A 22,963-nucleotide genomic window follows, 5' to 3' on the forward strand; every position below is an offset into this window, starting at 1 on the left:
TGGTTTTAATGTTGGTGTATCAGTGACACATGATGGCTGCATAGTACAGATCCCATTTGAAACAAAGTGTTTTTCTGCGGTAAAATGTTTCCAAATCTACTCTTACATGAACCAAGACAACTGTAAGAGTTTCATTAACTGTTTATCACACTCTGTCCTGTGTATGAAGTTTTCTGAACTGTGTTTCCATGACAACTTAAATTGTTACTTGTTTCATGTTGTACCAAAGGTTTCCATCACCACTCTGAGTGTTCTGTACTGTGTAACCAAGACTACTCTTCTAAGTGTTCTGTACATATCACAGGTTCTGTTTTAGGAAGTTAAGCACCAAGACGCGGTAGTGTTCGGACGCCTCGTGACTTCGGATGCCATGTCTCTCATTGGGATACAACTGAAATATACAATGAGACTAGATCTGGGAAAGCCGCAGTTAATGCATGTGGGTAAAGTGTCATCCCAGGTTAGCCTGTTCAGTCCGCATAGGCTAATCAGGGATGACACTGTCCACATAGACTGGATTTTTGTTTTGAATAGAGTTCCTTTAAACGAAAAATTCCATAACAGCGGAAATAATAGTTCCAGATTAACCTTTGCACATGTTATTCTGGGAAATACTTTACGCATGTGTATTAAGCCCTGTTTTAACAGATTGCGGAACAAATATATGGCTGACATGAAATGAAGTTAAACACATTGGTCCCTACAACTTAAGTCTAAACTTATTATCAACATTGAAATTGTCTTACACCTATAAATGTAACTAATTGTTTTTATAACAACCAAGTGTTGTCAAATGAATAAATTGAATGGTGTTTTTTTTTTAAACTTTTATTGGAGATAACAAACTTTAAAGGCTAATGTTTATAAAGGAGCAAAATAACACAACAAACATAAAATAATACTATAGAGTTGTTAATGAGAAATAAATAGTTAAAAATGAGAAAAATATAAAGCTTTTGTACCACTAAACGACAGAGTACTTCAGAATGATTCTGTTGTAACTGTTTAATTTCTGACCACTCAACCTGTTGAGTGCTTACAAAACGTAACAGTACTAATGAGTCATTTTATAAGGTAAGACTTAACTAGTGAGCTATATGACCACTTATGACCGTACGTGTGAGCTAATTGACAACTAGACACGAGTATACAACTAAAGACTATTTTCACTCCTCAATGACAACTGACCCCTGCCACTCACCTGTAGAGTGTGTGTGGTTTGCAGGCCTTCACGAGAGCGTTCACCAGTTTGCTTGTGTGTAGGAAGTGGACATTCTCATCCATCAGACCATGCACGATCAGTAGACGATTCTCACTGAAAACATGAACGATCAGTAGATGATTCTCACTGAAAACATGAACGATCAGTAGATGATTCTCACTGAAAACGTGCACAATCATTAGATGATTATCACTTGAAACATGAACGATTACTAGACGATTCTTACTGAAAACATGAACAATCAGTAGACAATTCTCAATGAAAACATGAACAATCAGTAGACGATTCTCACTGACAACATGAACGATCAGTAGATGATTCTCACTGAAAACATGAACAATCAGTAGACCATTCTCACTGAAAACATGATCGATCAGTAGACGATTCTCAATGAAAACATGATCAATCAGTAGACGATTCTCACTGAAAACATGAACGATCAGTAGATGATTATCACTGGAAACACGAACGATCAGTAGATGATTCTCACTGAAAACATGAACAATCAGTAGACAATTCTCAATGAAAACATGAACGATCAGTAGACGATTCTCCTTGAAATCAAGAATTATCACTAGACGATTCTCACTGGAAACATGAACGATCAGTAGATGATTTTCATTGACAATATGAATGAAAAGTATACGATTCTCACTGAAAACATGAACGATCAGTAGACGATTCATACTGAAAACATGAACAATCAGTAGACGGTTCTGACTGAAAACATGAATGATCAGAAAACGATTCATACTGAAAACATGAACAATCAGTAGACGATTCATACTGAAAACATGAACAATCAGTAGATGATTTTCACTGAAAACATGAACGATAAGTATACGATTCTCACTGAAAACATGAACAATCAGTACACGATTCTCGCTGAAAACATGAATGATCAGTAGACGGTTCTCACTGAAAATATGAACGATCAGTAGACGATTCTCAGTGAAAACATAAACGATAAGTAGATAATTCTCACTGAAAACATGCGCTAGTATGTTATCAAAGATACATGTGTACATAAGATGGGAAATGCAATGCAGTTGGATTTCTATTTTATGTAATAATGTCAGAAATTGTGTCCCTTAGTACGAAATATAGAGAATAATAGGCTATCGTTGTGTAATACATCAGGTGGGGCTTAGAATCAATTCTAATCCTATTATATCACACAAGAAAAGGGTAGTAACCTGCTTTCCTGTTTATCATACCTCTACGCATACAATTATTAATAAATAATAAAATATGATCGCTACGACTTTTCAGTTTTGGCAGTCATGAATATGTTTCATGACGTTAGAGTATAAAATATACTACATCTTAGAATGAAATTGTTTGCCTTGTTTGAACAATCAGTAGACAATTCTCAATGAAAACATAAACAATCAGTAGACGATTCTCAATGAAAACATAAACAATCAGTAGACAATTCTCAATGAAAACATAAACAATCAGTAGACGATTCTCAATGAAAACATAAACAATCAGTAGACGATTCTCAATGAAAACATAAACAATCAGTAGACAATTCTCAATGAAAACATAAACAATCAGTAAATGATTCTGACTGAAAAACATAAACAATCAGTAGACGATTTTCACTGATGACATGAACGATGTGTAGACGATTCTCACAGAACAACATGCACTAGTATGTTATCATACATGTGAACATAAGATGGGGAATGGGATGCCGTTGGATTTCTATTTTATGTAATTCTGTCAGAAGTTGAGTAACTAGTATGAGACATAGAGAATAACAAGCTATCGTTGTCTTATACATCAGGTGGGGCTTATCATTAATTCTTATCCTGTTGTATCACAAAACAAAAGGGAAGAAACCTGCTTTTCTGTTTATCATACCTCTACGCACAAAGTTATAAAAAAGTATTGAAATATAATCGATACAACAGTTTTTGGCAATGATGAATATGCTTCATGACGTTTGAGTATAAAATATCCTACATCTCTGTATGAAATTGTTTGCATTGTTGAAACCGATTTATTTCTACAAGTACGTAAATACTTTATATATGATTCAGATCAAAAATTGACAGATATAACCCACTACTGACCTGATATACATAATTATACCAGACACCTTTGTATCAGGCCGGTATCAGCAAACAGTTATGGTGTATAGAGAATAAAAGGTTTCTGCCTGATCTTTATATAACGGCGAGGCTTGCTGAGACGTTATTTTATTACTGCCGAGCCTGATACATTACAAAAAGATCAGGCAGTAACCTGTTTTTCTGTTTATCATATCTCAACGTCCCCGATTTTAAAGAAATAGTGAATAAATTGCTAAAAAAACTTCAGTTTCAGCAGGAAAGAATATGACTTTTAATTGTCGTTTGACGTGTTAATAATGACGTCAGGAGAGCGCGCTGAATATTTGTAAACAATAGTTTTTTGCTGTTTTTGTTGCATTTTGTGTTTAAAATATATTACATCTTGGTATCAAATTGTTTGTTATGTTGAATCTGATTAGATTTTACTAAAAATCATTACTTTATACCGAGTAATATGACCATTCTCCACACATGACTGATACTTCTTGTTGACCATGATATAAAAAATATATCAGGCAAAGTTATATCAGGCAGATATCAATGCGGTGGTATGATAAATTTTTGTATCGTTTTTTCTTAAGAAACACAAGCCTTGTGTTTACTGGTAAAGAAACGGACGAACATCCTACAACCTTATCAAGAGTTTACACTATTGTAAAAATTTAGTCATTCTTCTACCGGCTCATAAGTCGGGAGGTATAAAAAAGGTACAAATGTTTTCCATTTTCATAATGTTCACTTCTTAAGTTGGGTCGAATTGTCATAAAAACGCAAACATATTTGTATGTGTGTGCAGATTTTATGTCTATCTTAATCACAGCAGTACATACTATTCCGGTAAGCTGCCTACATATGTGAGCAAGTTGCCACGGTGATACCCATACAGGTTGTTAGTGGGCAGGTCCATGTACCGCTCGGTGTATCCAGTGTCGTACAGGTGCCAGTCTACAACCGGGGCACCCGCTATAGACACCTGTGGCATACAAACATCAAATTGAACAGCCAATTGGTCAATATCTGTATAATATGTATATAATATAGCGTCACTCTAATAAAAAAGAGCTTAATTCATGTGTGTAAAGTGTCGTCCCAGATTAGCCTGTGCAGTCCGCCTAAATTGGATTTTCGCTAAGAAGAGACTTCCTTTAAAACAAAAAACTATAAAAGCAGAAATTGTCCTTGATAAGCCTGTGTGGACTGTACAGGCTATGCTAAGAAGACAATTTACTCACATGTATTAAGCCACATTGTCCCAGAATGAGGCTCATATGTATTTAATTACTCAGTATTCAAATATGCTCCATTAACAGACAAATAACTCAAACATAATAATTATAGTAAAGTAATGGCTACCAATATTTTCAAGGATTTCCAATCTCATGCAAGATGACATGAAACAATAATAGTATTATAAACATAAAGAATTATCACAACATAAAGTGATATGATTGATTTAGTATATGTTATGAAGTGATACATAGAGTGATCATCAAGTGATGTATACAGTGATACATAAAGTGATCTATGAACTGTTGTATGGAGTTTTGCATAGAGTGATGTATAAAAGAAGGTATCAAATGATGTAAAAAGTGATTCACAAAGTGATGTATTAAGGTATGTACAAAGGGATTATAGAGTGTTATACAAAGTGCTGTATACAGTGATGTATTCAATGATAAATAAAGGGATGTATAAACTGATATATGCAGTGATATACAAAGTGATGTATTCAATGATTTATAAAGTGATGTATGAAGAGGTTTTACATTGATTTAGGGCAAAATTAATGAATTGTTCCATAAATATAGAAGATTTGATTTAATAGCTCACTCACTTCATTGGTATACTAACTCCAAAATGACAGTTAATGTAAACATAGTTACAGCACTCACCTTGAATATATCTGGCCTCTGAGCCAGACCCATTATGGAGAGGTAGCCACCTGGATGGAATGTAAGCAACACTCTTATTGTGTGAGGCAATGACTGATATAAGAAGATATCATCTTCATTTATTGGCCAACTAAAATACTGCATTAACTAATAAGGGATGACACTTTCTGCTTTTGTATAATTTTTCATTTAAAGAAAGTCGCTTCTAAACAACAAAAAACAGTGTTTGCAGAAAGTGTCGTCCCTTATAAGCCTCTGGGCAGGCTTAAATGGGCAGACAAATTTCGCATATGCATTAAGCCCCATTCTCCCATAGCAAGACTCATATTGAAAACAAAATCTGAAACAAGAATGTCCCAGTAAGTAAGATTTCAACGCTAGAGAAGTACCTAAATGAAGATAAATTTGCTGTTTTTGTAACAAATTGCTGCAGATCACTGAATTGAACAAAACATTAAAGAAGTAAGACAAGGGAAGTTGTGTTTAATGCTAAGCTTTTGTCAAAATATTCGTGAAAACTGCCAACTTAAAGTAAATGAACAATGCATTAAACAAAGTCCTGTACCATGTTGTTAATAACAACAATAGAGTACCTAAATCCAGAAACTTCCGAAATAGATGTAATTCCAAAAACGCATATTAATTTTGTAGGAAGGGTTTATGGTCATTTGTACCTTAATTGTATTTTCTTTGCATTTTCATTCCATATTGTATTAGTAACGCATGCTTTACCTACGGTACTGTTTTTATTTCAACCCCAACACTTGAACAATTTAAACAGGACTAAGCAGCTTAAACAAAACTCTATAAAGTCTGGTTAAATATAACATATTTTAGAGACGTGATTGTGCATCAATCAGTACCATAATTATTGATCATACAAACATGTCTCGGGAGTATCCGGATTAAAGTAATAACTGTATAGAGACACTTCTGCCAAATATATTAATGTTTTTAATATAACCAACGTACAATTCAAAATGACAAACTCTAGTACTTATTGAGTTTGACTGTTTCTTATTTAGTTTGCTTATAGGTTTTCAATAGTTGCATTTTGTAAAAAATACAAATAAGTGCAATATATTCGAACCAATGACATAGAGAATTGCTTAAGTCCAGTAAATGGAACCAAACATATTTTTAGTCCTTTATAGAGATGAAAACCAATGAAGTCAAGACATAAGAACAGCTCATCAACATAGCGTAAGACCATCCATGTATTGCTAACAGTGAGGCAACAAAGCATAAGACCATCCGTGTATTGCTAACAGTGAGGCAACATACCGTAAGACCATCCGTGTATTGATATCCTATCTTCGTCTATAAAATCTACATGTGATGCCAGCCACTGTAAACCCTCCACTTGATCCTCTATCTCTGTAGTGCCCTGAAACGATGAACACACGGTGACCATGGTAACACACTTGGTGACCATGGCAACACACAGTTGTCATGATCTTGATTATGCAACCTTAAGTTGACTTCAGTCTGTATTATATGCAAGCCATTTAGCTGAGTTTCTGTAGTACTCTGAGGTCAGACACCAGACTGGGGCCAGGATTCATAATGATCATACTTAAATGATAACTTAAGATGAACATCAGTCTAAATAAGCCTTGAGAAACTGTTGGCCTTTCATCTGTACTTCATCTATATTAGGCATTGAAATCCAACATACAGTTACAGGCTGTTAGTTGTTAGGCTTCCAAATTGCAGATGCACTTAAGTATATGCACGTCACAAGCTTCTCTACAAATACCAAGACTCTAACTGAAATTTGTAATCTCAAAGTTCAACACTCCAGCTGCACTTCGTTATCTCAAAGTCCAAGACTCCAGCTGAACTTCATTATCTCAAAGTCCAAGACTCCAACTGCACTTTGTTATCTCAGTCCAACACTCCAGCTGAACTTCATTATCTCAAAGTGCAAGACACCAGCTGAACTTCATTATCTCAAAGTCCAAGACTGCAGCTGCACTTCATTATCTCAAAGTGCAAGACACCAGCTGAACTTCATTATCTCAAAGTCCAAGACTCCAACTGCACTTTGTTATCTCAGTCCAACACTCCAGCTGAACTTCATTATCTCAAAGTGCAAGACACCAGCTGAACTTCATTATCTCAAAGTCCAAGACTCCAGCTTCACTTCATTATCTCAGTCCAAGACTCCAGCTGAACTTCATTATCTCAGTCCAAGACTCCAGCTGCACTTCATTATCTCAGTCCAAGACTCCAGCTGAACTTCATTATCTCAGTCCAAAACTCCAGCTGAACTTCATTATCTAAGGTTTTCAGACTCCAGCTGAACTTCATTATCTCAAAGTCTATTACTCCAACTGAACTTCATTATCTCAAAGTGCAAGATTTTAGCAAAAATGTGTTATCTTAAAAGTCCATCACTTTAGTGGAACTTAATTATTTAAAAGTCCAAGACTCCAGCTTAACTATCGCAAAATCCAAGTCCACAGCTTCATGTTGTTATCTCGCTTAACAAATAATTTTGAGACATCCATAGCTAGACATATCAAAATCTACACTTTTACACTTTTCAAGAGTAATTTGATTACTATACTTATCATTATAGAAAAAGGCAATCACGTATACTTACAATGAGCAAAAACCAATGGGTAATTAGATTCAATTGAAACCACATCAACATAAATGATAATGCAAGTTAAAACTTCAAGGCAAACATATTTATTATATCTAAATGTGGGAAGATGGGATACTTTTGTTCACGTTGATATATCCGGTACCATGCCCTTGTTAATCAGAGATAACGCAGTTCAGCAGTATCTCTGAAAATAACTATAAATACAGTAACATCATTTATATTCGTTTGCATGAAATTTTGAGTTTTTTTCAAAAATTGACATTTTGGTGCACACGTACATTTGCGTATTTTTTATGTTAAGAAAAAAAGGAAAATGCGTATTAGTTATTTTCCAATGTGTTTGTGTTAAATTCATGTGATTGTGTTAAATTCATGTGATTGTGTTCAATTCATTTGTTGTGTTAAATTCATGTGATTGTGTTATATTCATGTGATTGCATATACGTTATTTTCCAATGTGATTGTGTTAAATTAATGTGTTGTGTTTCATGTGATTGTGTTAAATTCATGTGATTGTGTGAAATTCATGTGATAATGTTAAATTCATGTGATTGTGTTAAATTGTGTGATTGTGTTAAATTCATGTGATTGTGTTATATTCATGTGATTGTGTTAAATTCTTGTGATTTGGTTAAATTCATAGATTGGTCAACCCACCAAACCAACAAAAATGTATGTCCCAAGAATAATGAGTTTCCAGTACCTCTAATCGAATTGGTTACATACCAGTCTGTTTTTAATATGGCTTTCAAACTTGATCCCTCGACTACACGAGCCTCTACCATCAATAATGACAACAGCAAAACCTTCCGCAGCCAGTGTGTGCAGTCGTACATGCCTGAAATAGAAAAATATTTGAACCTTGCTCTAGTAAAATGGGCTGAATGCTTATGAATAAAGTGTCCTGCTAGATTAGCCTGTGCAGTTACAGGGAAAACCAAATGGAGCGCATCGCTATTATTTTATTACACGGCTCATACTATACAACTACAACTGTTACCTTACTTCAGTCCCTTGTTTTCATATTAAATACTATACAAGTCAATCGGTTTCCTCACTTAAGCCCCTTTGTTTCATATAAAATACTGTACAAGTCAAACTGTTTCCTTACTTAAGCCCCTCGTTTTCATATTAAATACTATACCAGTCAAACTGTTTCCTTACTTAGGCCCCTTTGTTTATATTAAATACTATACAAGTCAAACTGTTTCCTTACTTTAGACCCTTGTTTTCATATTAAATACTATACAAGTCAAACTGTTTCCTTACTTTAGCCCCTTGTTTTCATATTAAATACTTTACAAGGCAAACTGTTTTCTTACACTTGTTTTCATATTAAATTCTATAAAAGTCAAACTGTTAAGCCCCTTTGTTTCATATAAAATACTGTACAAGTCAAACTGTATCCTTACTTTAGCCCCTTGTTTTCATATTAAATACTATACAAGTCAAAATGTTTCCTTACTTAGGCCCCTTTGTTTCATATTAAATACTATACAAGTCAAACTGTTTCCTCACTTTAGACCCTTGTTTTCATATTAAATACTGTACAAGGCAAACTGTTTTACTACCATTGTTTTCATATTAAATACTGTACAAGTCAAACAGTTTCCTTACTTCAGACCCTTGTTTTCATATTAAATACTGTACAAGTCAATCTCTTTCCTCACTTGAGTCCCTTGTTTTCATATTAAATACGATACAAGTGAAACTGTTTCCTGATTTGAGCCCCTTGTTTTTATATTAAATACTATACAATTCAAACTGTTTCCTTACTTTATACCCTTGTTTTCATATTAAATACTGTACACGTCAAACTGTTTCCTTACCTTAGTCCCTTGTTTCCATATTAAATACTGTACAAGTCAAACTGTTTCCTTACTTTAGACCCTTGTTTTCATATTATATACGATATAAGTCAAACTGTTTCCTTACTTGAGGCCTTTGAAGGAGTTGGTCACCAGCTGTACATGCGGTCCCCCATACACAAACAGCACTGTGGGATACTTGACCCCTTGCTGGTAAATGTGGGGCCGGAAGTACATCCCATACATTGTGTGACCTGACTTGCTCTTTTAGTTGAACATCTCTGGGTAGCTGTAGTCAGGAAAGTCTGAAAACCAATTAACAATAATCATTGAAGTTTTTGGTTGAAGGCAATTAACGTTAATAATTAAAATTGCTTTCATCTGAAGGCAATTAACAACAATAATGAAAATAAGCCTTGCTCTGGATAAATGGGGCTTAATGCATGTGTATAAATTGTTGTCCCACTTTAGCCTGTGAAATACACACAGGCTAATCAAGGACGACATAACCCGCATGCATGGAAGTTTTTGTCAAAATCATTCTCTTTAAAGCAAAAACCAAGTTTAGGAAGAAACTGTTGGCCCTGATAAGCCTGTGTGCTTTTTAAAATCAAAATAAAATTGTTTCAAATAATAAACACAACAATACATTGAATTATAGGCCCTTGACTACCTACCTGTGGATGACATGATAATGGCCAGGGATTGAGTCTGTACAGACTGGGGTGAGATCTCTATTCTGTACAGAGCAGGCTGTGGAGCTGAGTTCACAGCGCTGAACACTGTAACAAACATCAATACATTAAAGTATAGACCCCTGACTACCTACCTGTGGATGACATGAGGACCGCCAGGGGTTGAGTCTGTACAGACTGGGGTGAGATCTCTATTCTGTACAGAGCAGACTGTGGAGCTGAGTTCACAGCGCTGAACACTGTCACAAATATCAATACATTAAAGAATAGACCCCTGACTACTGACCTGTGGATGACATGAGGACCGCCAGGGGTTGTGTCTGTACAGCAAGGCTGAGATCTCTATTCTGTACAGAGCAGACTGTGGAGCTGAGTTCACAGCGCTGAACACTGTCACAAACATCAAAACATTAAAGTATAGACACCTGACTACCTACCTGTGGATGACATGATAATGGCCAGGGGTTGAGTCTGTAAAGACTGGGGTGAGATCTCTATTTTGTACAGAGCAGACTGTGGAGCTGAGTTCACAGCGCTGAACACTGTCACAAACATCAATACATTAAAGTATAGAACCCTGACTACTCACCTGTGGATGACATGAGGACGGCCAGGGGTTGAGTCTGTACAGACTAGGGTGAGATCTCTATTCTGTACAGAGCAGACTGTGGAGCTGAGTTCACAGCGCTGAACACTGTCACAAATATCAATACATTAAAGTATAGACCCCTGACTACTTACCTGTTGATGACATGAGGACCGCCAGGGGTTGAGTCTGTACAGACCGGAGTGAGATCTCTATTCTGTACAGAGCAGACTGTGGATTTGAGTTCACAGCGCTGAACACTGTCACAAACATCAATACATTAAAGTATAGACCCCTGACAACCTACCTTTGGATGACATGATAATGGCCAGGGGTTGAGTCTGTACAGACTGGGGTGAGATCTCTATTCTGTACAGAGCAGACTGTGGAGCTGAGTTCACAGCGCTGAACACTGTCACTAACATCAATACATTAAATAATATACCCCTGACAACTTACCTGTGGATGACATGAGGACCACCAGGGGTTGAGTCTGTACAGACTGGGGTGAGATCTCTATTCTGTACAGAGCAGACTGTGGAGCTGAGTTCACAGCGCTGAACACTGTCACAAGCATCAATACATTAAAGTATAGACCCCTGACTACTCACCTGTGGATGACATGAGGACGGCCAGGGGTTGAGTCTGTACAGACTAGGCTGAGATCTCTATTCTGTACAGAGCAGACTGTGGAGCTGAGTTCACAGCGCTGAACACTGTCACTAATATCAATACATTTAAGTATGGACCCCTGACTACCTACCTGTGGATGACATGATGACCGCCAGGGGTTGAGTCTGTACAGACTGGGGTGAGATCTCTATTCTGTACAGAGCAGACTGTGGAGCTGAGTTCACAGCGCTGAACACTGTCACAAATATCAATACATTAAGGCCACGACTTTTTTTTTTATTGGTTTACAAAAAAAAAAAATGAAAATGGTCCATCGGGCGGTCGAAAAAAAAAAAAACATCGGAAAAAAAAGTTAATACTAATAACATCAGAACAAAGACAACATATCTTTTATAACCTTAACACAGAGACAAAAAATCAAATTATGCAATGAAACACATCTATATCTACAAATGAAATGAGTCCTAAAAGCACCTTTTGTAACATCAGGCAATTTTAAACACTCCATTACATGACATGCGTTCTTCTCCTATTAAAACGAAAAACTGCGCTTCATTTTCATAATTCGATGCGCTTCATTACGCAATGCAATGCTCGTTGCATAAATCTTTTATAAGATTAACTACTCATACACAAATTACCCGGTATGTGTTTGCTCTTACTCGACTTATGAGATCGTACATGAAAAAAAATCGAGGTAGATCGATTCATGCGTCGTCGCGGTAATGTTTGTCAAAGTTATTGTTGTCATGAAAACTCGTTGATTTACAACGCAAAATGTCTTATTTGAAATGATGCGAATAAATTTAATCATATTTGTCAACTTCGCTTTTGCTTTATTTTGATAATTTAATCCAAAGTTTAATGTTAGCAAGTGTTTTTTTTACCGGAATTGTAAACAAGGAGTCAGTTAAAGTCTTCCGAAAATGTGCAGTCTGTGTGAATTGACAGTTTGACGTCATCAAAGGAAAGCCGCTTTCTGTCGGAAGCAATAAAGCGACAAATTTCGCGCCGAAAAAATTGGCTTCCTTTGTCTAGCAATCAACATGCCGAACCAATCGTGTGTTTGTTTCTCAATTGCAATCCTCCAATTTAATAAAAGCACGTGCATAGCTCCGCCTTCGAATCTTTTGCCGAGAACGGAGGCGGAGTTTAATGGTTAATTGAGCTAGTGTTTTACGCAAGTTGAGTTCCGATTTGCCGAAATTACTCGGCCCTAAGCATTGAAACGACAAATACATTTATCAATGATTTTCCGAGATATACCGATTTGTTCCGATTTCCAAACATTCTGTACAGTTCCTATAAACTATGGCGGACGTGTTTACAAAATTCCTATACACATATATCGTAAATAATGGCAGTGTTTTATTGGATTATTTATACCTATTATCAAATACTTTTTTATCTACTATAATATCGGGTTTGTTTAATATAATTAACATGTTAAACAATATAGTTGCGTCACAGACTCGGAAATAAATTTTGATGGGGTCGACATTTTACTGACGCTGATTTTCTTATTGTCTGTAATTTTTACCCGAAATAAATTTTGAGAAGTGCCCATAAAAGGACTGGTACATAATGTGTCACATTGAAAAATATCCCGATCTCTGCAATATATGTGAACCAATCGTTGATTGTACTTACTTGATTTCATTCGCAACCGTACTCAAACCGGATCGTTTTTTTTCTCGTTTCGCTCGTTTTGCAGTGCGGTCGGGAAAAAAATATTTAAAAAAAAGACGATTTTCCGATTTTATTTTTTTTTCCGTTTTTCCAAAAATTAGGGTCGGCGGTTTTGTAAACCAAGAAATATACAAGCCGTGGCCTAAAGTATAGACCCCTGACTACTTACCTGTGGATGACATGAGGACGGCCAGGGGTTGAGTCTGTACAGACTGGGGTGAGATCTCTATTCTGTACAGAGCAGACTGTGGAGCTGAGTTCACAGCGCTGAACACTGTCACAAATATCAATACATTAAAGTATAGACCCCTGACTACTGACCTGTGGATGACATGAGGACGGCCAGGGGTTGAGTCTGTACAGACTGGGGTGAGATCTCTATTCTGTACAGAGCAGACTGTGGAGCCAAGTTCACAGCGCTGAACACTGTCACAAACATAGAGCACGCCTGAAAGGGACAATAAGCAGCAACAATAACTAAAGCAGTGAGGAACAACTTGATGTAGTAAGAAGTGAATTGTAATTGTAATGTTATACACATTTTATATTATTTCAATTTAAAACTTTAAAGAAGGCTTATAAAATTTAAACAACTTTATAAAATAAGGAAAAAAATAACATTGAAATGTGTTGGAGTACTTGGTCAGACACGTTTGACTTTACAGACTGATAGACAGATGAACGGCTGGGCGTGCACGCGGCTGTGGGAACTGCAACAAGGGCAGACGGACTAACAGACAGCTATGATGAATCTTGTAAACCCCATTCATATTCATTGCAGCAGGAATAATAAATGATGTAATATATGATAAAGCTCAAGATCAACAAGTGCTTCACTGTCTATTGTACTGTACATATTTCTATGCCACCAATTATGCTGCATTATCTAAGAAGTAGTTGGTTAGCTATGGCATTGGCATGTGATCAGATGGTTTAGTGTTTGATCCTCAATGTGGATTATTTTAATATATCTCAAGGTATTAAGAACTCATGGGAAAACTGGGGTTAATGCATGTACATAAAATGTCGTCCTCGGATTAGGCTTATCAGGGGCCACACTTTCCACTCAACTGGATTTCCATCAATGCGGATAAGCCTTTGAGGACTGCACAGGCTAATCTGGGATGATAGTTTTGAACATGCATTAAGTCTAGTTTTCCCAGCACATGACTCATTTAACTCCTGATGTTTGCAAGTGTTGTCTCACCTTATCCAGTGTGACGTTGTGAGTGTACTCAAGCTCTGTGAGTCTGTAGACAGGACCCTGGGTCTGGTAGGAGACTACATACCTGGCAAGGAATAAAACAATGATTATTGTATTTCGTGTAAGCCTCCATCTGGGTAAACATATTTAATGCTTGTGTGTAAAGTGTTTTCCCAAATTATACTGTGCAGACTGCACAGCTAAATCTTGGACCACACAGTCTGTCTACACTAAGAAATGATTTCCTAAAAAAATTATAGCACAGAAGCGGATAGTGTCATCCCTGATTAGAGTGGGTAGACTGCACTGGCTAATATGATTCGTAATTTTATGAACATGCAATCAGCCCCGTTTTCCCATAGTGGGGCTAATATTTCTAATTCTGGATACATCAGTTAATTGAAATCAACATACTTCATGTATCATTTTCAAAACTAAATCTGAGTATGTTTTCACGAAACTCTTATATTTTTGGTGTTAATGTTCATTTAAATTAAAATGCCTTGATCAAAATAAGTGTTTAAAATTATAATAATTTATATTGTATCAATTTAAAAGCTTAACAAATGCGGTTCCAAATAGAAATGTTTCACTAAATTCAAATTAAACTCAGGTTTCTCTTTGGAATACCAGTCCTGGTGGAGATAACAAGTGAAACCTTGGGTCACTAAAGGTCAAGCAGGTCTCTTTTTTACTTTCTTTTTGCACTTTTTTAAAGTGAAGATAGTTAATCCAACACTGTAAATATTATACTGCGTTGTTTAAAGTCCATCACTCACAGGTGTGTTTCTAGTGGAATGTCCTTAAGTCCCAGGAAGTAGACCAGGCCTCGTGTTTCGTCCACCCAGATCTGAAAACAGAGACAAGGGGTTATTAAACCAATCATGCCGATAAAAGCATTTGCAAATTAAAAAGTGCTCCAGAAAAAGGATTTGTAAACAAAGGAAGACAAAAAAACAGGAAGACACGTAATCAATTTTAGTTTACAACATAAAAAAACAACTTGAATATGTTAGTTAAATAGACACTGTAAAATAATTTACATTTTTCTGCCTGAAATTTCCTGGTTGTTCACAAATAACTTTTTCGTTGACATGTACACTTTTGTTCCTTTTTGTAAATTCTATGATTTTGGACAAAAATGAGAAATTCGCATTGGTCATTTTCCCATTTTGTTGAGTAAAATTCACAGATCTGTCAACCCATAAAATCAACGAAACATCAATTTTCCAAGAAAAATAATGATTTACAGTATAACCCAATAATAAGACAGGTTCAAATATATACAGTTTTAAGATATTGCTACCACTTTAGAGGACACCTCCCTGTCCCCAGTGGTGACCTGTGTGACCTCACTCTCACAGGACATCACCGAACACATGGAAATATGGGCTGAAGGGTCGGTCCCTGAAAACATCGAAATGTGGGTTATAGGGTCTGTCATTGAAATCATGGGAATTTTGTTTAAAGTGTTGGTCAATGAAAACATGGAAATATGGGTTAAAGGGACAGTCACTGAAAACATCGAAATATGGGTTAAAGGGTCTGTCTCTGAAAACATCGAAATATGGTTTAAGCCGTGTATGCCTAGCGTGTACAAAAATGCCTTGACAGACAGCGTAGACCCAGATTAGACGCCGCATGATGCGGCGTCTCATCATGGTCTGTGCTGTTTGCTTAAAATAATTTCTTTACGAAATATTCTAAATAAAGAAATAAATATACTAGACATCCCTAATTTTGGAAATAAATTGATCAAATTTAGAAGGACGGTAGAGTCCACTAGGCATAATTGTGTTACAGGGACAGTCACATAAAACAAGGAACTATGGGTTAAAGGGTCGGCGAATGAAAACATGGAAATATGGGTAAATGGGTCGGTAAATGTAAACATGGAAATATGGGTAAAAAGGTCGGCAAATGAAAACATGGAAATGAGTGTTACAGGGACAGTCACTGAAAATATGGAAATATGTGTTAAAGGGTCAGTAACTGAAAACATGTAAATAAGGGTTAAAGGGACAGTCACTCAAACATGGAAATTTAGGTTACAGGGACAGTCACTGAAAACATGGAATATGGGTTTAAGGGTAGGTCACTTAAAATATGGATATAGGTGTTAAATGGACAGTGAGTTAAAACATGGAAACAAGTGTCAAAGGGACAGGGAGTAAAAACATGGAAATAAGTGCCAAAGGGGCAGTCAGTTAAAACATGGAAATAAGCGTCGAAGGGACCGTCAGTGAGAACATGGAAATGTTTATTAAAGGGATAGTCAGTGATAATAAAATGGAAATGTGGGTTAAACAAATAGTCATTGATAACATTGAAAAAAGCGTTAATGGGAAAGTATGTGAGAGAATGGAAAAACATGTAAAAGGAACAGTCAGTGAAAACATGGGAATAAACATTAAAGGGTCAGTCAGTAATTACATGGAAATAAGTGCTAAAGGGAAAGTCATTTAAAACATGGAAATAAATAGTTACAACTGTGACAGAATCAGGATGTTTGTTTGGAAAACTCTGCATTTCAGATTGTTATGCCTCTTTTAAATATTTTATTAATACTTTATGGTGAAATAACAATTTTTTCCATATCATGTTGTTTGCAAATTTGATTAGGTCCTTGATCCATTTCCCGGAATTCATAAGCCAATTTCATTCATGCATAACAATATGGTTTAATTGTTTGATATATTTGTTTTTATTCCATATAAGAGATAAAGTAATCAAATATATTTATTTCTTGCACAACCTTGTTTGAAAACAGAAAATACAGTGGAGGTTTCAGGTACAGAGACATATTTCAACATCCAAACTAAACAAAAGAAAATGGCTGAAAACATCAAATGGCATCATAAAATTTTACTAATATGACACCAGCATTATTGTGCTAGTTAGCTGTATCAACACTGTTTAATAAGACATTGATCAGATGTGTTTGTTTTTTGTTTTTTTATCTCGTTTACGCAGGTATAATTCTGAGAAAATAAATTAGCCTTGATCTGGAAAAACAGGGTTTAATGCATTTTTTTAAAGTGTCATCGCAGATTAGCCTGTGCACTTCTCACAGGCACGACACTTTTGGCTGGAATGAATTTTTTTGTATGAGAACGTCTCGTCTCAACTTATATCCACTCAAAACACTGCACTGGCTAAAATGACGCAATACATTAGGCACATGCATTAAGCCCTGTTTTACCAAAACGGGCTCAAATGACTTCAACTACAATCTGAGTTACCTGTTTGCTGAGTCTCCCATGGTGAGCCAGAGATGAAGTGACCCGATAGAGATGGCGGTATCCTGATCTCTCTGACATCCACAGAAACTCTATGTCCCTAGAGTCGGGCCTGGTCGTCAGGAAATAAAGTATGTCAGTGATCTGTGGTTAAAGAGTGAAACATATTTAACATATGATAGTTAACATATAGGCAAACTGGGCTTAATGCATGTGTGCTACCACTGATAAGCCTGTTTAATCTGCATATGGATGGGAGTAAATTGTTGTCCACGATTACTTTGTGCAGTCCTCACAGGCTAACCTGGGAGGATAATTCCGCTTTTTATGGAATTTTTCATTAAATGTAATTTTGTTTTTAACAAATATGTAGTGTTGTCCCTGATTAGCCGTCCGGACTACACAGACTTATCATGTGCTGACGCTTTACTCACATGCATCAAGTCCTGTTATCCCAGAGTGTTGCTTATCTTTATTACAATAAACGTATTATGCTCACTCTGTGTAAAAATATGATGTTCTCTTTATGTATGTAACTGTCAGCTTCAAAGTTAACACGAAATGACCAACAACAATTCCTCTTTTTTTAAATCTCAAATCCTTGAATCCTACAACAAAACTGCATGATGACAAATATATATAGACAGCAAATAAGGTCGCTGTCAGATCTTTCTGTAATATATCAGGCAAGGCTTAGAATAATATAATGGCGATGCCTGCCGTTTACTTGTTTATCATACCTCTACGTCCTCGATTATAAAGAAATAATGAAAAACTCGCTAAACAAACTTCATTTTGAGCGGGAAATGGCGTAACAAGCACTTGTGTTGAATATTTGTAAAACATGTGTTTTGCTGTTCGTGTTTCAATTTGTGTTTCATTATATTGGTATCAAAGTGTTTGTTTTGTTTAATCTGATTTGATCTTACTACAAAGATTACTTTATAGTAGATTCCGAGTAATATGACCTACCTCCTATCATCGACTGATACAATAACTTCCTTTTTAACTGAAATAAAATAGTATAGCCATCAGCGTTATATCAGGCATATATCAATGCAGCGGTATGATACAACTTGTTTTACAGTATTTATTATAAAAAAACTTACCAAAACCTATTATGATTTTTGTACAAATATTATACACTCTTCTTTTCTGTAATTTTACAATGGGTTCACATACATTGACCCAGATGTCAGAGGTTTCCTTCAGTAGGACATGTACAGGTGGAAGTGGGGCAGGTTCATACTGGGCGTCTGTCCGTGGCTTTAAGCTAGAGGGGTACCGGGCCTCAGGGACAAAACACTCGTGAGGGATCAGGTACTGGGTAATATTAATAATGAACACATTATTTTTTTACGAACGCATGAATGTATATTGAAGTGTTTGTCAATATTGAAGTGTTTATCACTTTTGAACACATTTCCAAAAATTTATTATATCGAACATCACGTGGAAATGGAAATATATATTTAGAAGTCTCGTGGCTACGTGCATGTACCGTATTTCCATTCTCGTGTTGCATTCGAAAAAAACAAAGAACGAAAATCAACGGATAGAATTTAGTATTTCGATGTCCGAATAATCACAGACACATTATAAATGTAGCAAAACGTTAATACAATCAAAACCACACATAATTGTTATTAAAATGTAAAAGTTCCTGACTCCGATGTGCATAAAGAGTTCATTCACTGCGATTTACACTAATTAATTAATGTCAAAGTACATAGCATACACGATTCATTTTAATAGGCGTTTTCAAACGAAAAATTTATTGATTTGGCATACCAATATTTAAAATTGATCGGACACAAACATGTTAAATTAGTTCCTATTTTAAAGATGCGAATGGGATGGCCAGTCAAAATTATATAGTTTCTTTATAGCATGTATCTGTAGATATTTGTGTCGACGCGATAATCGGGTTGGTGAGATTATCATGCTATAAATGGAAGGAAATTATTACGAACGAATTCGAATACTTAAGTAATTCAAAGTTTTTAATGCGTGCTTGTTATAAATATAATGAATTACAGGTTACCACCTTATTATTGTGTATTATTTCAGGCGAGGCGTAGAGTTTAGAAAAGGGCAAGGCTTGTTGAACCGTTATAGTACACAGCGATAGACCAGTAACCTGCTTTCTGTTAATAATACCTCTACATCCAAATTTTTTTAAAGAAATTATAAAATTTAATCGCTACGGCGCTGCATTTTTAGCTTATCGTTGATCTTGATACCCATTGTTTACAAAAAGAAATATATAAATATTAGAAGTGTACAACTGCAACCGTTTTATGATGTAACATTATTAAATACTTCGCAGTATTTACCTCCCCAACATATAAATGGTAGGTACTTTCTTGACACGTATATATTATTTTCATTTCTGGAATGATGTCTAGTCTGTAGCATACCAGTGATTTTCGTCGTTAAATTCTTTAACGTTAAATAAATGGTCTAGAGTAAAACAAACGAAAGGAAATTAAATGCACATTTTTTTATAATATATATTTAATAACGTTATGTTTCGGATAAACCACTATTACATGGTAATGTAAGCTCCGATTTGATACCAGCTTCGGGGTGTTTGAAACTTCAAATGGACTGAGTTTAGTAGTGTCTAACCTTCATATGATCGATAGGGGGGAAACCACTTGAACAGATTTGTCTGTTATCGTAATGTACAGTTGAAGCGAATGATTAGTGCGGTTTTGATTTTGTATATCAAATGATGTTGATTATAGTGAAAACTCGTGCTTTACACGTAAGAATTCTAGGTGAAACGCAAAGGTTCTGTGTAGTTTAAACAGTTTTCTGCTAAACTCAATTTTTTATTTGAAATCGAAAGTGTTTACAAATAAACATAAAACTATGTTGATGTATGTTAGGTTTATGTTTATTTTGTGTTTCATCGTATTGTTAAGTGTATTTGTTTGTACGATGTTACCAGATAAATGAAATGATGTATTAAGCACACAAATATTTGCAATATCTTACTTTGGAATACGCATTTTTAAACATAACCGCCTCTGACGTGAAGGGGATTCTCCTCATGGTTTTATTTAATAATTTAATTGAATGCTTGTTTGAGAAGCAAACATTACTGGTGTTTTTATATATGTTTACATTTATATTTTCACGAAGATGTGATTTGTTTTTCCAATCTGCGATTTGACAAACATATCGTTTAAGTTGTCATGTCTTTGACACTAATTTGAGCGTTTTTGGTGAGGTTAAAATTTCATATTGTTTGTAAATGGAAATTTGACTGACATATAGAATTTCATGGAAAATTTGTACAGTTATCAACATAAACTGGTAATATGTATCCAGTTTATATTATTGGCTATTTTGAAAGCGATATTATTTCATGAGAGATCCAAGGGCTGCAGGAAATTCAGTTAGTTCAAATTACGTAGTATTTGGCACATACTTTTTTTCTTGTTTCGAGGATCGCAAAATTACATGAAACATAAATAAGACAGACCAACAGTGCATTAAAAGTTTTGCCAATCGAACACGTTAATGTGCAGTGTATGGACGTTACGAAGATTACGTTAAATAGTCACGGCACTGATAACTCGGTCACAAATAGAGACCGATCACCGTCCGATCAGCGGACGACGTATTTTCCGCTTATCGGACTGTCGCCCGCCGATGATCGCACGGACACCGGGTCATTTTGTAGCATCGGGCGGCGTCAGGATTAAGTTTACGTCTCACTTAAAATTGTACCCGACGTCGGGCCCGGTAAGGAATCGAGTTGAGATCGAAAAAGAGATCGGACGATCAACGCACGGTTATTGCCCGGCGATAGCCCCACATCAGATTCATTACACGTGTATCGGCAAAAGTAAAGGTATTTCAAAGGGGCAAATATATCGGCCGGCGACCGTTTGATTGTCGGAGGGCCTCCACACGATGGGCGACGGATTACTTGAGATTTATTCAGCTTGTTTTAACAGGATTATCACACGCTATTTTTGCGTATTGCAATGAAGTTTGCAACAATTATATATATTAAAACGATTACAAACTATATTTGAACTGAATACAATTACAGAAAGAAAACAGTAATCCCCAACATGGCTCGAACCACTGAACCCTTAAGTGAAAGTCTAACGCTTAGCTCACTCGGCAATCCGTGCTCATACAGTGAGCGATGCATTTATACTTAATATAAGGCTAAGCAATCATCGTAGTGTCACAAAATATAACGACAACAACAGAACCCTCCAAATCATTCAATCGTTTTTCGTTGTAACGCTATGAAGTTTTCAGGTTTTTAAATCGTCAAAAGATGCATATTATGGAAATTTAAGAGCATGGCAAATGTAAACGGACGACTTTTATCCCAGTGATCGGGGGGTTAATGTCGAAGTCGGCTCAAGATGCATACGTAATAGAAGCAGACTATAAACCGCAACTATAAACCGAAGACTATAAACTATTATTTAGTACAACGCGATAAATTTTATGAAAGTCAAATTAATCAATTAAATAAGTGACCTGAGCCAGTTATTAGTACAGCTTGCTTAATTATTATTGAGAAATCGGGCCCGGTCTGTGCTTGGATATTTAAACAATTGTGCTTGTGCCCTCTTAGTTTATCCACAATGCGCCAGTACTACACAGCGGCTGTTTACTGATGAATACACAACTGTAACTCGAAATAAAAAGGATGTTATTTTGTACCCTGAAATAAAACTTCAGGAAAAATAAAGTTTCGACATAGTCACTTAAGTTTTCGTTTTTCATACAGATGTTTTGGGTGAGGCCATTATTTGAATTACAATACCGTATCATATTTGTCCAACAGACCTCGCCTTTATGGCGGATCTTGCTATAATTTATAAACAGCTTAATATAAAGGGTATAGGAGAACAAGGTCGAATACATATTAAATAATACGTTATGCGGAAAGTAAAATAAATAAATAATGCTGCCCTTTAAAACCAGTTGTTGTTGGCTGTATATGGAGTTATGTTATTGTTTTTTTCCAATTTGAAATGGTCATAATCTTGACATCGAAAGATTTTCCAACGTACCGGTATTTCATGCCGATCCAGCTGATTAGATAGGGCTATAATAAGCCTATTATGACACTTCTTGTTCTTTGCCCCTATGCTATGTAAATTCAGTACTTAATTTACAAAAAAAAACAACTCGTTTTAATCCTATTTTTATGGGGGGTTCCTTACATTTTAAGAGCTGCAATACCCCGTCCCCTGAGTCCCGTATTCCTATTGTTATTACCCGTTAGACCCGCATGACATTTTAAAGACACAATTATC

General features: G+C 35.8%; 2 protein-coding genes across 2 annotated transcripts in view; one reads left to right on the plus strand and one right to left on the minus strand.

Moving 5' to 3' along the window:
• The window catches only part of LOC127869375 (uncharacterized), a 319,605-nt gene that overhangs the window by 12,189 nt on the left and 284,453 nt on the right, over nucleotides 1–22,963 (plus strand). The gene's annotated exons all lie outside the window — the stretch shown is intronic.
• On the minus strand, nucleotides 214–13,663 carry LOC127870174 (dipeptidyl peptidase 9-like). Its single transcript, XM_052412831.1, has 8 exons — nucleotides 13,542–13,663; nucleotides 9,745–9,922; nucleotides 8,536–8,647; nucleotides 6,480–6,582; nucleotides 5,196–5,245; nucleotides 4,134–4,276; nucleotides 1,202–1,315; nucleotides 214–289 (listed from the first exon to the last, which is right to left on the minus strand). The coding sequence occupies exons 2-8, from the start codon at nucleotides 9,861–9,863 to the stop codon at nucleotides 214–216; spliced, it is 717 nt and encodes a 238-aa protein (XP_052268791.1). The 5' UTR covers nucleotides 9,864–9,922; nucleotides 13,542–13,663.

Source organism: Dreissena polymorpha, chromosome 2 (genome assembly GCF_020536995.1).
Source record: "Dreissena polymorpha isolate Duluth1 chromosome 2, UMN_Dpol_1.0, whole genome shotgun sequence".
In the NCBI taxonomy this organism is placed as follows: domain Eukaryota; kingdom Metazoa; phylum Mollusca; class Bivalvia; order Myida; family Dreissenidae; genus Dreissena; species Dreissena polymorpha.

Excerpts from the sequence above, each read along its gene's own strand:
- LOC127870174 (XM_052412831.1), bottom strand. The coding sequence starts at position 9,863 with ATGTATGGGATGTACTTCCGGCCCCACATTTACCAGCAAGGGGTCAAG. Across the intron at positions 6,583-8,535 it reads GCCATATTAAAAACAGACTG|GGCACTACAGAGATAGAGGA; the intron begins GTATGTAACCAA and ends TCATCGTTTCAG. Across the intron at positions 5,246-6,479 it reads AATACACGGATGGTCTTACG|GTGGCTACCTCTCCATAATG; the intron begins GTATGTTGCCTC and ends CATTCCATCCAG.